General features: G+C 48.4%; 1 protein-coding gene across 4 annotated transcripts in view; it reads right to left on the reverse strand.

Annotated features, from left to right (window-relative positions):
* The window catches only part of CCNJL (cyclin J like), a 58,376-nt gene that overhangs the window by 11,453 nt on the left and 29,848 nt on the right, over window positions 1–17,075 (reverse strand). For all 4 annotated transcript variants that reach the window (XM_067033424.1, XM_067033426.1, XM_059062687.2 and 1 more), the window contains one exon: window positions 14,471–14,684. In XM_067033424.1, the coding sequence (XP_066889525.1) occupies window positions 14,471–14,684 (214 nt within the window). The remainder of the gene's footprint in view (window positions 1–14,470; window positions 14,685–17,075) is intronic.

Genomic DNA, 17,075 nt, shown 5'->3' on the forward strand with positions numbered 1-17,075 from the left:
CACTCACCCTGAATCTGGGAGGCCAGCCACATGCACAGGAGCCCTTAGTGTTGGTGGCAGTGGTGAAACATCCAAACAGCACCTCTGAGGATGCTCTGCACACCAGCTGACCGATTGCTCCCACACTCCCAGGGGCTGGTGCAAAGAGAGCCTGAGCCACACATGGCAGGTCACAGAGTTAGTTAGTGGACTGATGACCGTGAGGCCACCAAGTGACCCAAACTCTTAACCAAAGACTAGGCCACAGTGGCCAGACACTGTAAGCCAGCAAGCCCCAGGAGTTACACTCACACACTGGCTTTTTTTTTTCTCTCTCTCTCTCTTTTTAAATGGCATTTTAAGAAATTATAGTAAAATGCACATAACGGAAAATGTACCATTTTAACCGTTTTTAACTGTACTGTTCAGTAGCATTAAGTACATTCACACTGTTGTGTAACCAATCTCCAGAACTCTTTTCATCTTGCAAAACTGAAACTCTATACCCGTTAAAACAACTCCCTGTTTCCCTCCACCAACCCCTGATAACGACCTTTCTACTTTCTGTCTCTATGAATTGACTAAAGACTGGCTCTTTCTTCATCTACCTACTGTCCTGACAATCAAGTCTTAAAACAGACCAAACAGATTCCTGACTTTTCTGAAGTAGGGTCAAGAGAAGCAGTATTTTTAACTGCTTAAAAAACAAAACGAAACGAAACAAAAACCAAACTCTTTATTTTGGAAAAATTTTAAAATACCAAAAAAATAGAGGAAATGTTATAATGAACCCCCATGAATGCAATATGCAGCTCTAACGCCCATCCACATTTACGTTGCCTTTAGAAAAATTCTTAAACAAAAACATAAACAGCACAGAATGGGAGTCTATAAAAAGCCAGTGTTGCCCGTTTCTCAAGCCCAGGCCCGGTGCTGCCCACTCTCTACTAGACAGGTCCCAGTTAATTCCCCCAACAGTCCTTCATGCCTGGCAAGATGCCCATTTACAGACTCATTCGGGATTACCTGCTGCCCCTTCAGGAGCTAAACCTAGGCTCAGACATGAGGCCAAAGTTCCCTGGCTAAAGAGACCCAGGTTTTAATGCGATAGCTATTAAAACGATTCTTCTCTGCTAAAGAAGTACAATGCCTTTAAAAACAGTCAAAGCTGCTCTTTCTGAAGAAAGGCCTCTCTCCTATTTGAAGTCCTCCCCCCCGCCCCCACCGCACTTCATCTGAGAACGAGAAAAAATCTGATGAGGAACTGAGACCCCATGGCTACCCTCCCCCTTCCCACAGCTCTCTGACCTACTCTGTATGCTGCTGATGATAAAGGGAAGGGAGGGAGGCAGGTCAGAGGGTAAAGAGACACCCCAGTGGCTGCCTAGCCCTCCAGGTGGACCTGACATCTTCTGAGCTGACTGTAGAAAAGAGCTGGGCGGTAGAGGAGCTGAGGACCCAAGAGGAAAGAGAAAGCCCTGGTGGAAAGGGCTTTTCATCAGTACTTGGGAGAGAAAGCACTGGGACCTTTAGTCCCCAGGCTGGGCCAGGCTGAGTGGAAACCTTTCTGATACTAATTCTTCCTTCTTCAGATTCTTCCCTCATCGAAGGGGAGAGCAGTGGCCATTAGGTGGGGCAGAACCAGCCAGCTTTTTTTTTTTTTTTTTTTTGCGGTACACGGGCCTCTCACTGTTGTGGCCTCTCCCGTTGCGGAGCACAGGGTCCGGACGCGCAGGCTCAGCGGCCATGGCTCACGGGCCCAGCTGCTCCGCGGCATGTGGGATCCTCCCAGACCGGGACACGAACCCGTGTCCCCTGCATCGGCAGGCGGACTCCCAACCACTGCGCCACCAGGGAAGCCCCCAGCCAGCTTTATTTACAGCTAGTCCTGAGGATATTTAATGAGGGCTGAGCATCCTGTTAACCAGGGAGAACCCGGATTCTGGGGGAGGTCCTGACTGGAAACAGGCAAGAATGCTCCCCTTTTCCCTCCAAGGACTTTGAGTTCAGGCTCAAGTGCTAGTTCTCCATCCTTACTGCTGTTATGACCTGTATGACTTTGGGCAATCACTTGGAAACCCATACCCCAAAGGGTGGTCATGAGGGTTCAAGGAGATAGTAGGTATGTGTCTGGCACAGGACCCAGGGCATAGGAAGCACTCCATAAATGGTAGCAGATGCTGCTACTATTTACTGAACGTTGTTATTTATTCCTTGCACCCTGGACCTGTCATCTTTCTTCTAAAGTCCTATTAGTTGAGTAGAGATGAACTAGAGTTGGCAGCCGATGATACAGACATTTTCTTACAGTCTCTGAAAAAGGGGTGGAAATAAGTCCAACCAAAGGCTCTCCCAGCTCCACCAATTCTACTGGCTGGGCTGTGAGGGACCCCCAGAGAGGACGCTAGAGCGGCCCCAGCTTCCTTCCCCTGGATTGTGACCTTGAATTCCACCCTCCTGCTGGTGGTTCCAAGGTTCACAGAGAGGGAGGCCAAGGGCAGTGTGGGGTCCTAGGCCTTTCCCGCATGGGTCTTCCCCACAGGGGTGGGAGTTTCCCAGGTGTCCCAGCTGGTTATCAAGAAACAGGGAATCCACACACTAGGATATGAGCCCCAGAGGGCAGGGAGTTTCATACTTGGTTCCCCTCTGCATCTCAGGCTCCACACACAGCACAGCAGGCATCAAGCAATGCAGGCAGTCCCAAGGGAGGGGCAGCCTCCATGGACCACGCCTGTTATGCCCTTGACAAGTGAACTCAGTGCATTCTGGGTACAACCCCAGGGACTGGGAGTGTTTTCCACATGGAATCAGAAGCTCAGAAAGATTAAGTGAGTTGCCCCCATCACCCAGCTGTGAAGGGCGAGAGCAAAATGAAAAGTCTGATTGGCTACTTATTCCATGAGGATGGGGACCACATCCGTCTTGTAGAACATTACAGATCCCCTTCACCTAGCACAGCAGCCAGCACAAATTCAATACTTAATAGGTTTTTTTAAAAACAAAAACATAAATGGCTCCAAAGTCCAGAGCTTTCTATATACCACAAGCAGGAAATCTCAGATACAATCACGAAGATCCCTGCAATTCCAGAAAGTCTCCATAGTGAGTTTATCTACCTGGACGCAGGGATTCCCTTGGATGTGAGTATCAGGTAAGCTGCAGCCTCTCCATCTAACCCCCACGTTCCCTACAAATTCCCGTCTTCATCAATCCTCTTATTTATTCCAGAGCCTTTCCACTAAAGATCTGTATGATCAATAAGACTCAGTTTTTATTTCCAATGGCAGAACTGAAGTTGAAGAGTAAATCTCCAACAGGGATACTTTCTGTAATAAAGAACAGCCTCCCCTAGAGGGTGTAGAGAAAAGGGAACCCTCCTGCACTGTTGGTGGGAATGTAAGTTGGTGCAGCCACTGTGGAAAACAATATGGAGGTTCCTCAGAAAACTAAAAATAGAGGTACCATATGATCCAGCAATCCCATGCCTGGCCATGTATCTGGAGAAAAACATGGTCCAAAAGGGTATATGCACCCCAATGGTCACAGCAGCTCTATTTACAATAGCCAAGACATGGAAGCAACAGAAATGTCCATCGACAGATGAATGGATAAAGAAGATACAGTACATATACACAAGGGAATACTACTCAACCATAAAGACGACTGAAATAATGCCATTTGCAGCTACATGGATGGACCTAGAGATTATCATACTAAGTGAAGTAAGTCAGAAAGAGAAAGACAAACACCATATGATATCAGTTATATGTGGAATCTAAAATAAGACACAAATGAACTTATCTATGAAACAGAATCACTAACATAGAGAACAGACTGGTGATTGCCAAGGGGGAGGGGGTCGGGGGGAGGGATGGCGTGGGAAGTGGGGTTCGCAGATATAAGCTTTTATATCTAGGATGGATAAACAACAAAGCCCTACAGTACATCACAGAGAACTATATTCAATATCCTGTGATAAACCATAATGGAAAAGAAAATATTAAAAAAAGAATGTATATATATATGTATAACTGATTCACTTTGCTGTAAAGCAGTAATGAAACGCAACACTGTAAACCCACGATACTTGAATTCAAAAAACAAAAAACAAAAAACAGCTCTTTGGCTTTTTGTTGTTATTGAGGTCAGAAGGTTGCTTCCTACTCGTCCCCAAAGGGGCATGCTCATATGTCCAGCAGACAAGTGCCTTTCCGAGGAACCAGGGGAGACAGATTTTCAGCAATCTGATGCAGAAGCCAGGAAACTACTTTGGGGACGGCACCCTCCGAAAGGCTGTTTGACTTTGGGATGCAGCACGGAGAGGCAGAGCAAGCACAGTGCCGAGGGTCACCCTACCCTGGGTTCTCCAGAGGCTCAGCCACTCACTGGCTGTGTGGTCTGGGGCAAGTCTCAACCTCTGGGGCCGGTGCAATGGGAGGAACAGAAGGAGACGGAATAGTGGTGAGGATGACACAAAGGCTCGGTGGGCTCAGAACAGGGTCCAGCGTGTAACAAACATTGGAACGTGCGCTGCTTTATAAACCTCTGCTCGCTTCAGGACCAACCGTGCAGTCACAGTCACAGGTGCAATGACAGCTTAATTTGTGAACAGGATTTGAGGCGGGAGAGAGAGAAAGCCAGAGACAGAGCAAGAAAACCCTCCAGCTCTAAGACAGTGCTTCGGTGGTGGTTTTCAGGGAAGGGAGGAAGCTGGGTGGGAAGCAGGGAGCATGTGTCTCCCCCATGCTATCCTGCTGCAGACATGCTGCATCCAAGAGCTCCAACCCCTTCAGAGACCTGGAGGTTAGGAAACGTCCTGCAGAAACAAGCCTGTAATCTCAGCCAGACCTGGGGGCCAGGGAGACCCGGCATGAAGGTGAAGCTCGGCTACCTTCCCTGGTTGAGCTCCCTTCCTTCCTCAGGACACAAAGAAAGGTCCTTAAGGAATGTCTACGGTCCCTGTCACTGAAGATTCCTTCCACACACACGTACTCATTGTGTGCTGAGCCTGGGAGACAGATCAAGTCCCCGTCCTCACCCTGCCTTACAGAGTCTCCCTCCTTCCCCTCCTCACAGCAAGGCTGCATCTCCAGTCTCCGGCACAGAGCGGAGCTCAATAAATACTGAATGCACGAATGAATGAAAACACATTTCTGACAGGCTGACTCAGTTCCTGAGTCCAACTTTGGACCGGAGGTGAGGTTGCAGGTGGTTGTTTTCTCCAGGAGGAAACTGTAAAAATGTCTCCGAGGTCAGAGGTGGCATTCGGCCAGCTGGGTCAGATACTGGCTTCCCTTCAGGCTGCGAGGACTTCCCCCGTCTCAAGATGGAGCAACTGGTGGGCTGACTTCACACGGTGGCCCCAACAAAGCCCAGGCTCCTCTGTGTTCCTCTTTACAAGGGACCCAAATAATATCATTGACTGTAAAAGCAGGGGCCATGGGATGTGGCCCCTTGTCATGTACACGGCTGGCATCTGGGGCCTGGGTTACATTACAGAGTCCTCCCCTGTAATGAGGGTCACTGCTTTGCAGAATGCCCACTCCTGGCTCACCAGGGGCTGCCCTGGACTGGGCCTGACAAGGCTGTCGGCTGAGCTCTTCTAGGCTGCAGTGCTGAAGGCATGGATGGAGGGGTCCTGGATCCTTTGTTGTTCCAACCCCTCTCTGCTTGGAGAAGGGAGGAGAAAGAGGAAGAGGAGAAGGGGGAAGGGGAGGGGGAGGGAAGGGGGAGAAGGAGGAGGAAGGGGAGTGGAAGGAGGTGGGGGAGGGGAGGGAAGGGGGAGGGGGAGGGGAGGGGAGGGGGAGGGGCGGAGTGCAGCAATCTTGGCCCCCTCTCTCAAGGTTAGAAGGGGAGCCACTTCCAGACGTGAAACCTGGTCCTTAGGGCCGAAGTTTTCATCCAGGTCAGCTAAAACACGCTCTGCAGCCTCAGAAAGCAGAGGAGACAGGCATCTCCCATCAACCTCTCCGTTTGCTGGTTTGAGTCTTCTTGCTACATCCAAGGAAGAAAGTGATCTGGGACCTCCCTGGTGGCACAGCCGTTAAGAATCTGCCTGCCAATGCAGGGGACACGGGTTCAAGCCCTGGTCCGGGAAGATCCCACATGCCACGGAGCAGCTAAGCCCGTGCACCCCAACTACTGAGCCTGCGCTCTATAGTCCACGAGCCACAACTACTGAAGCCCACGTGCCTAGAGCCCATGCTCCACACCAAGAAAAGCCCAACTACTGGGCCTCGGTTTCATCCTCTGTCAACTGAGGAAAATAACAGTGCCTACTTCACAGGATTGTTCTGAGGATTAAATGAGCAAACCCACACAAAGAATTCAGAACACTGCCTGGCATAGAAACAATAAATATTAACCGTTCCATGATCACTGAGGCCACAATCTGCCCTCCACCCCCAAATTCTGATTATAGAAAAAAATGCAGTGAGTTTGCAACTAGTTTTTATTTTATTCTTTATATTTTTTTTCTATTTTCTAATTTTCTACAAGGAACAAATACCACTCTCCTGCTGAGGAAAAGCAGTTTCAACTTCTCAGAAGACAAGATGCCACTGAGGGGCCCCTAGAAGCCAGAACCAGCAAAGTAACTGCCAGAGAAGGTTCTTGAATGTGGATCTGCCCTAGTCCAAGACTAGGACATAGAGAAAGGCAAGGCATGCTCCTTGAAGACCATCTTGAAAGTCCACTCCTAACGTGAAAATAGTCTCATCTCACCACCCAGAGAGGGGACAGGCTGGCATATTTCCTTTGGGCCTGGAAGGGGCTTTTGTTTTTATTTTGAGGACAGTGATCTTTTTTTTTGTTTAATTTTTAAAAAATATATTTATTTATTTTATTTATTTATTTTACTTATTTATTTTGGCTGTGTTGGGTCTTCATTGCTGCGCACGGGCTTTCTCTAGCCGCGGCAAGTGGGGGCTACGCTTCGTTGCGGTGCACGGACTTCTCATTGCAGTGGCTTCTCTTGTTGCGGAGCACAGGCTCTAGGCGCACGGGCTTCAGTAGTTGTGGCTCATGGGCTTAGTTGCTCCACGGCATGTGGGATCTTCCTGGACCAGGGCTCGAACCTGTGTCCCCTACATTAGCAGGCAGACTCAACCACTGCACCACCGTATAGTTGATTTACAATGTGTTAGTTTCAGGTGTACAGCAAAGTGAATCAGTTATATGTATACACATATCCACTCTTTTTTTGAGATTCTTTTCCCATATAGGCCATTACAGAGTATTGAGTGGAGTTCCCTGTGCTATACAGCAGGTTCTTATTAGTTATCTATTTGGAAGCGGTTTTAAAAACAACTGAAAGGTGGTGCCTTGCTGGTACGATTGAGACCAATGCTGACCAGGTGGTGGGTGTCCCACGGAGGACAGGCTGCTGGGACCAGGGGAGCGAACACCAACCACGTGCAGCCCGAGTCTCCTAGGCAAGGCAAGGAGGGGCTCTAATCTGGAAGACAGTCTCTGGGTGTGGGGAACGGGTGCCTAATGAAGGACTCTGAGCTCTGCCCTCTCAGACTTCAGCACTAGCAGGAGAATGCGTATAATGCAATTCTGGCCATAAGAGCGGAGAAGGTACTACAAGCCACAAGCATTCACTACAGAGAGGGTTCAAGGCTACTGTAAACAAAAAGAAAATAAAGATGAATGCCTAGCTCCCAGCAGCCAAACTGCAGATAGCGTGAGGAGCAGACAGGGTGCCCAGCGTCAATGTCCGGGTCTTTGTGTGAGCCGGGCTGTTCTCCTAACAGTAAGGACACTTGGATTTTCTCAGAAGGGCAACTGGCTTGCTCTTGGCAGGTGCCCAGAGACCTGCTGGACATGCTTAGCTTGAAGGCTGCTTCTTTAGGACGGGGACTTGATCTGCTTTGTGCCCTACAGTCTCCCAGGCTCAGCGCATAGTAGGTACGTGTGTGTGGAATGAACCATCGTCAACGAAAGGGCCCGTAGGCACCCCTGCTGTTCACCCCCGTCTCCCCGGGGCTGAACGCAGCGTCTGGCATATCGCAGAGGTGGAATAAATGTTTTTTGACTGTTTTACCCATGCGGGGTCAAGGGCTCCTGAACACTGCATGATTAATGAACACATGCAGCTCAAGATTCCCCCTCCTCTCAAAAAACCCCAGGCCTTGGCCAAACAGGTCTGGGCACTAGAATTGCTAAGGCAAATGGTGTGATTTCTGAATTTCCAGCCCAGCCAGCTATCCAAGCGGCACAGCACACAAAATCCCTCCCCCCAAATAGTTCTAAGCCTGCCAGTCTACAGAGATGGGAACAGGAAATGGAAAATCACCGTGTCCTCACTCACTGCGCTGTAACACTGGAGCCCCGAGCCCGGATCTACTCAGCGTGGCCCTCACGTGACAGACCACTGTTTTCAGTCCGCCCATGCTGTGTGGCCACCGCCAAAATGTCACCGATTAGAAGATGTACCGCTGATGTTGCAGCAGCTTTTTGGAGGAAATAATAAACTATGGTCATATGAAGCGCACACATCAAAGGTAAGACCTATCCTGGTTTCTGAAATGTGAAACCATGACAGGGAGGAAACTGAGTGCTGGCCACTCTTGCATGAGAGGCAGGGAGTGTTAAATTATTTCCTGCACAGGGTCAGCCAAATTTCCTCGCAGATTTGGGTTTAATCCTATAAATAAATCTTACGCTTTGTCTGAAGTACACCCCTGAACAAGGCCACCTGGAAAAATTGCTCCCTTTGCATCTGCTGCCTACAATTAGTGCCCCAGAGGGGTCCCAAGTATTCCTAGCTTTTGGGGGAGCTGGGGTGCCTTCCTTCATCCTTGTCCAGAAGGGAAATCCAGGAGGGATTCGGACTGCTTCCCCCAACTTTGCTGTCAAAGAAGCTGCTTCTCAGTCATCAGAGCAGGGGGAGGGGAGGGGAGGGATGCAGAGATGAGAGAGGGGGAGTGAGGCACTTTCCTAGGAGAAAGACAGGCCTCTCCTAGAATCTCCCAAGACCCAGAGGCAGTGCCTTTTTTGATACCTGCCCTACGAGATGAGGCTACTGATTTCTGGCTTAAGGAGCCTTAAAAGCAGCTGGTCTGGGAACTCATTTCTCACCTGGACACACTGGACAGGAGAAGGCAGAAAGGCAGGATGCAAATGTACTCTCTGCTGGGAGCATAGACAGAAGCTCAAAGTGGACAGTAATGAGGGGCCAGGATGGGGGAGGGACAACGTTCCTCTTCTGATGGTGTGTTGCTCTCGTGGAGAAGCTTCCAAAGGCTCCCACACATTAAGTTCAATTTAAGAAAAAAGGGATCTGCTCAGCTGTTGGTCAAAACCTCTGCAAGGCAATTCAGTGCTACCCACCAAAATCTTAAATGCACACACCTCTGACCAAAGCAATCCCACAGATATACCTCAGTGTGCAAAGATGCAGAGGAAAGGAGAGCTGTTGTCATATTGTTTAAAGCATTAAAAAAATGGCAATGTAAATATCCATCAACGGAGGAATCATTCTATAAATGTCAATGTTTATAATATGGAGAACTCTGCAGTCAGTAAAAAGAGTAAGGTAAATCCATACAGACGGGAAAGATGTTCCCTAATGTACCATGAAGAAAACACCTTTGGTATTAATCCACTTGTGCAAATGTAATGGATTCTGATTATTCACTGTGCACACTGATCTGGTGAATACAGAACCATGCTCCTAGGGGAAGATACAGGGTTAGGTTCCTTTACGCCTCTGATCACAACCGATCAACACATAACCTTTTTTGTGTATTTCTGTTTACTATATTGTTTTATTGTTTTGTTTTTTTGCGGTACGCAGGCCTCTCACTGTTGTGGTCTCTCCCGTTGCGGAGCACAGGCTCCGGACGCGCAGGCTCAGCGGCCATGGCTCACGGGCCCAGTCACTCCCCACCGGCCATGGCTCACGGGCCCAGCCACTCCACAGCATGTGGGATCTTCCCGGACCAGGGCACAAACCCGTGTCCCCTGCATCGGCAGGCGGACTCTCAACCACTGCGCCACCAGGGAAGCCCAAGAACATCATTTCTAATTTTAAAACTCTACAGGAGGGAGATGGGCCTTTCTACAGGTAAGCACAGCAGAGCATGACAGACTCACGCCGGGCTACGGGACGCTGCCCTGCCAGAGGACCCATGTGCAGAGAGGGGTCCTTCCCTTGCAGAGGCCGTGGGACCACCCTCCTGCTTGATGTTTCCCTCTCCTGGGGAGGAGGATGAGGGCTGAGATGAAGGCCAGCACTGGACTCGGGCTCACCTACAAAAATATGGAAGTCAGAACTTTATCCCAAGAAACAGATGGACTTGTCCCCCTGAGCTTTCACGGCTTTTCACAAGCCAGAAGCCTGGAGCAGGACAGGGCTCACCAGCAACTCAGCACTAAGAAACCTTGTTTTCCCAGGGAGTGGGATGGGGGTCTGGAAGTCACCACAAAAGAAAACAGAAGTTTGCAAAGAGAAAGTATGACGGAATTGGGATTAGAAAGGGGGGAAAAAAAAGAATAGAAAAAGGAGGAAGGGAGGGAATCTGGCAGTTTTGTTTATGGGCAGTTTTTTTTTTTTTTTGGCCACACCACATGGCATGTGGGATCTTAGTTCCCCAACCAGGGATCGAACCCGTGCCCCCTGCATGGGAAGCGTGGAGTCTTAACCACTGGACCACCAGGGAAGTCCCTTTACAGCTGTTTATATGGCTGTTAATCTATGATTCATTCCCTCCTTTCACCCCCGGAAATGAAAATAGGTTTGTTTTCCCAATTATGAAAATACGTAAGTACATCTAGATCTGGAAGGATACACCCCAAACTTTGGGAATGGGACTATGGATTTGGGGGAAACAATTTTTTTTACACTAAGTCCTTCTGTATCTTTTGTATGTTTTTAACAATAAAAATGTATCTCAGGGCTTCCCTGGTGGCACAGTGGTTGAGAATCCGCCTGCCGATGCAGGGGACACGGGTTCGTGCCTCGGTCTGGGAAGATCCCACATACCACGGAGCGGCTAGGCCCGTGAGCCATGGCCGCTGAGCCTGCGCGTCCGGAGCCTGTGCTTCGCAACGGGAGAGGCCACAACAGTGAGAGGCCCACGTAGCACAAAAAAAAAAAAAAAAAAAAGAAAGAAAGAAAGAATTGAAAATAGATGTTCAAACAAATTGGTGCCCGAATATTCACAGCAGCACTAATTCTAATAGCCAAAAAGTGAAAACAACCCAAATGTCCATCAACAGATGAATGGATAAAAACAAATGTGGTCTATCCATACAACAGAGATTATTTAGCCATAACAAGGAATGAAATATTGATACATGCTACAACAAGGATGAACCCTGAAAACAGAAAGTGAAAGAAACCAGACATAAAAGGCCACATGTTGTATGATTCCTTTTCATATGAAATATCCATAATAGTCAACTCTATATAGACACAGAACAGACTGGTGGTTGCCTGGGGCCAGGGGTGGGAAGGAATGGGGAGTTACTGCCTAATGGGTACATGGGCTCCTTTTGGGGCAATGAACATGTTCTGGATCTACAGAGAGGTGACGGCTGCACAACAGCGTTAACGTACTAAATGCCACAGAACTATACAACTTACAGTGGTTAAAATGGTAGAGTCTATGTTGTGATATGAATTCTACCTCAATTGAAAAAAATAAAGCAAAATTCCAAACTGTGTGACCTTGGGCCTCTCTGAGCCTACAGAATGGTCAGATGACAGCACAATCACGTAGGCTGGTTGTGAGGCTTCCAAGTGATGTGTGTGTAAAGTGCTTGGCACAGGGCTGGGCATGTAGAAAGGGACCAGTGAGCAATGAAGCTGCCCCCACCGGGACGACGATTATTATGTGGCACTGTGAAAGCCAACTCACCTGCAGGTGGTGGGGTTTCTGTGTTGTCAAATTGTCCTTTTAATTAAACACCAACAACCAAAAGACAGTTGGGGAGGGGTGCTATGTAAGATGAAAGACTAAAGAAGAGAGTGGCTCTTCTCTAGTTATGGTATATTTATATCTAGATTATATTTATAGTAGAATTCTCTCCTGTGTTAAGGAAGGAAATGCAGTTAACTTGGTCATAGAAAGGCGAAGAGTGGCTTTGCCAGTGGTCCCCCATGGAACAACCCACAAGCCCTTGCTTTTCTGCCCCCTTCCACAGGCTTGGAGACATGGGTCCTTGACTGGCTCCTGTTTTCTGGGGGCAGAAGGGGCTATGTGTAGGTGAGAGGGCTCCACCTATGCAAAGGCCCTTACCTGGAAGCAGCTTTAAAAAACCTAAGAACGGACAGGTGCAGGCAAGAAGGACTGTCCCCCTTCTTATCTGGGAATTAATTATTTGCAACAAAATTAGCAGAACTCAGAACTTGCTGAGGCAAGGTGAACCCCCTTGTGGCTGACAGTCGGCCTGGGGAGAGGGGAGGGAGGAATGAATAGGATTTCAGGCTGTCATGGAAACTTTTCTTTCCTGGGGCCTCTGAGCATATGGCAGGTGTCCTGAAAAATCCGTTCCTGCTGCCGAAGGCTGGCTGCTGTCCTCAGACGTGTGGGTGAGGGCCTCTGCCTCTCCCTCTGAAAGGCAGCAGGCACAAAGGAGCCCCCAGTGCGCGCCTCTCATCCCAGCTCCCCAGACAGATGCCGGGAGCCTCGGTGAACCCATGGAAATCCGAGTCCCCTGCCCCCAGGGCCCTCGAGGCAACCCACAGATCACAGACGGCAGCAGGCCAGAGGCCACGGTGCAGACTCTCCTCGAGGGCCGCTGAAACGGGATGCCTGTCCTGCTCTCCGCTGACGGGGACGTCTCGCAAATCCCCCAGCTCCTCCCAAGACGAAACAGAGCTGTGTGCCGATTTGAGACTTTGAAGTAGTGAGCAGGCCGGACTCCCAGCAAGACAGGCTCCCCTGTATAACATGGGAAATCCAGCTGGCTCAAGGTAGAGAAAATCAAAAGTCAGGAGGCTGTAAACCCAGAGCAGCCAAAAGGATTACGATAACAGCAGGTGGCAGGTGCCAGGGTGGAAAACAAGGCAGAATTCTGAAAACTCTAAAGCCATGGGTACATGGCTAGGACCCGGGTGATTGTGCTGGAGGGTCTGTAGCAGTGTGCCAGGGACAGACAAAGCCACAGGAGAAAATGGGCATGGTGGTCTCAAAGCATCAGAGGGAATCAAGAACTGGGGGATGGGGAAGGGACCCATAAAATAAAATAGGACAATAACATACTGTAGCAGAGAACGTAAGATCTGATTGAATTTTAAGGAGAAAAGACTAGATGTCAAGGAAATGTGACTGCAGCTGGCCACTTTGGGGTGTCCCTCTCGTCTGCATGAAGGGCAACTTGGCCCAGCTCTAAGGGAATCTCTGGCTCCATTCGTTTCCTTTAGCCCACAAATATTGTTTTCATTTTATTTCATTTTATTTTTTTTGGCCACACCACACGGAATGTGGGATCCTAGTTCCCCAACCAGGGATAGAACTCCCGCCCCCGGCACTGGAAGCACGAGAGTCCACAAATCTTATTTTATTTTATTTTTGCGGTACGCGGGCCTCTCACTGCTGTGGCCTCTCCCATCGCGGAGCACAGGCTCTGGACGCGCAGGCTCAGCAGCCATGGCTCACGGGCCCAGCCGCTCCGCGGCATGTGGGATCTTCCCGGACCGGGGCATGAACCCATGTCCCCTGCATCGGCAGGCAGACTCTCAACCACTGCGCCACCAGGGAAGCCCTGATGTGGACCATTTTTAAAGTCTTTGTTGAATTTGTTACAATATTGCTTCTGTTTTACGTTTTGGTTTTTTGGGTGTGAGGCATGTGGGATCTTAGCTCCCCGACCAGGGATCGAACCCGCACCTCCTGCATTGGAAGGCGAAGTCTTAACCACTGGATCGCCAGGGAAGTCCCCATGCCGTGTGTTTAGTGAGGCCTCACTGAAAGATACAAACTCCAAGAGGCCTGTGCCCAGGCCTGGAGACTACATAATGGGTCTTGCTTGGGGCCCACACAAACAGTCACATTTCTAAACACCTCTAAACAATGGTTGCTAGGGCTCCCCCCACCCCGGGCTCCGGCTCCCCCCCCCCACCCCCGCCGCCAGCAATTTCAGAAGCCCTATGTCAGAAAGCAGGTGACATGGGGTTAAGACACAGGTTCTGGCACCATGCAGTTCTGGGCTCAAATCCTGTCTGCTATAGATGAGCTGGGTGACCCAAGGCAAGTTTCTTAACCTCTCCGTACCTCGGTGAAATGGGGGTACTAAAAGTATCTGTCTTCTAGTGTCACTGTGTGGATTCGTTAAGATCAAGCTGCTAAAATCCTCATCCCTTGGCCTGGTACATTACAGATGCTAAAGAAAATGTTGGTTATTATTACTATGGTTCGCATTCAGCCAAGGATGAACACGGAAGATGTGCAAAGACCAAGGAAATGTAGAACGATTTGGGAGCACCCGTGCTCACCAAGTGAGAGGAAACGGCACGGGGAAGGAAGTGGGTTCCACGTACTTGCGATCAGAAGGCAGGAGACTGCCACAGCGTAGAGCTGCTTGGAGGTGGTGATGTTATAGCGATCCAGGAAGTGGTCCAGCAGGTAGACGGCCAGGTGGCGAGCGGCGGGGCAGAGCTGGCAGTGGCTGCTCAGCAGGGTTAAGATGTCAACAAAGAACCGGCGGCTCTTCAGGAGCGGGGAGTGGGCTCGGAAGGTGGGCAGCTTCAGCTCCTGGAACAGGCAGGGCAGAAGGGGGGTCAGGGCTGTCTCCCGAGAGCCTCAGAGGCCCACCTGCTGGCTAGTGAGGAAGCTTCGATTCCCTCCACACCCTCTTCGTTCTCCTTCAAGTCCCAGGATGGCAGCCCCTCTATGCTAGAAACTCCTGGACTGTCTCCCACCTGCCCTCACTGAGCACAGGCTTGTAAAGTGTCAAGAACATGAAGACAGGCAGGTGAAGGAGCGGGTCATTCCAGCAAAAGCTCGACTATCTGAGATGCACGAGGCCATAAAACATATAGGAGGCCTTGAGTTGGAGACCCACATCCAAATTTTGGTTCCTCTACTCAACCAGTTTGACGGACCTTGGTCAGCCTGCCTTTACCTTCATTTCTTCCTCAACAGCTGAGGATTAAATGAAAAATGGATGTGAAGCACCTATTTTGAAAAAATTCACCATTAAAAATTTGTTAAAATAACGGTACAAAGAACTCCCAAATAGCCTTCACCCAGATTCATTAGTTGTTGACATTTTACGTTTTCTCTCTCTGCAGACATACACGCTTTTTTCTAAAAGTAAGTTCTAGACATCATATGTCCCCCTAGGAGGTGACTTTTCCTTTGTAATTCACACACTGCCGTGTCACCTAAATTTATTTAGTCTATCACAATAAAAACCAACAAGAGAAATGTCACCCAACCAAGATTTTTATGACGGAAAAATTTTTCTTGTATATCTACCATATTTACTATTTAACCAAAGTAGACCAGACACAATTTATTTAGGAAATGTCTTAGCAACATTTTGTCAAATAGGGAAACAAAATTGAGGAAAAACAGGGGAAAAAAAGCTGGCAGAAAGGGAATTGTGAGAGCTCACTAAGAGCAGGTTCACTGGGAGAGGAGATTAAAACAAATTGGTGCACATCCTCCCTCTAATGCCCTCTCTTAACCCTGGGGCTTTACTTAAATAGCAACAGCTCTGGGATGAGAAGATATCTGTTCATTCACTCATTCAAGAGATATCAACTCATTTATTTCACTCAGTATCAAGTACCTCCTATACATCAGGCATTATTCTAGGCACAGGAGGTACAATCTGGAATGAGATAGACACAGACCTAAATGTAAGATTAAAACTATAAAACTCTTGGAAAAAACACAGGGGCAAACTTTCATGACTTTAGATAGGCAATGGCTTCTTTGATCTGACATCTAAGACAGAAGGAACAAAAAAAGGAAAAAATGCATAAGTTAGACTTCAATTTTTTTTTTTTTTTTTTTTTTTTGTAGTACGCTGGCCTCTCACTGTTGTGGCCTCTCCTGTTGCGGAGCACAGGCTCCGGACTCGCAGGCTCAGCGGCCATGGCTCACGGGCCCAGCCGCTCCGTGGCACGTGGGATCTTCCCGGACCGGGGCATGAACCCGTGTCCCCTGCATCGGCAGGCGGATTCTCAACCACTGCGCCACCAGGGAAGCCCAGACTTCAAAATTTAAAACTTTTAAAAGATACCATCAAGAAAGTGAAAAGACAAACCACAGGATGGGAGAAAATGTTTGGAAATCATATATCAACAAGAGACTCTAATTCAGAATATATAAAGAACTCTTACAACTCAGCAATAAAAAGACAAACAACCCAATTTAAAAATGGGCAAAGGACTGAATAGATATTTCTTCACAGAAGATATAGAAATTGCCAATAAGCACATGAAAAGATTCTCACATTACTAATCATTAGGAAAATGCAAATCAAAAGCACAATCAGATACCACCTCACATCCATTAGCATGGCTATTATAAAAACCAAAACCAAAAGAGAAAATAAACAAGCGTTAGTGAGAATGTGGACAAAATGGAACAAATTGGAAGCCTCATTACACTGCTGGTGGAAAAGTAAAATAGTGCAGCCACTGTGGAAAACGATCTGGCAGCTCCTCAAAATGTGAAACATTGAGTTACCACATGACCCAGCAGTTCCAATCCTTGGTGTATACCCAAGAGATGGAAACACAGGACCACACAAAAACTTGTAATGGAATGTTGATAGTGGCATTATTCATAATAGCCCCCAAATGGAAACAACCCAACTGTCCATCAACTGATGAATGGAAAAATGTGGTCTGTCCATCCCATGGAATATTATTAGGCCACAAAAACGAATGAAATACTGATACGTGTTACAACATGGATGAACCTTGAAAACATTATGTTAAGTGAAAAAAACCCAGTCATAAAAGGCCACATATCCTATGATTCCCTTTATATGAAATGTCCAGTATAGGAAAAGCTGTTGACCAAAACTGCATGCCTCCGCCAGGCACAATAATAACCACTTGCACGAGTGGTCTCACAACAGGAGGTCCCGATAAGGCACACTGCCGCCGAAAACTAACCAGGAGAATT

This window comes from Kogia breviceps, chromosome 4, assembly GCF_026419965.1.
Source record: "Kogia breviceps isolate mKogBre1 chromosome 4, mKogBre1 haplotype 1, whole genome shotgun sequence".
Lineage (NCBI taxonomy): Eukaryota > Metazoa > Chordata > Mammalia > Artiodactyla > Physeteridae > Kogia > Kogia breviceps.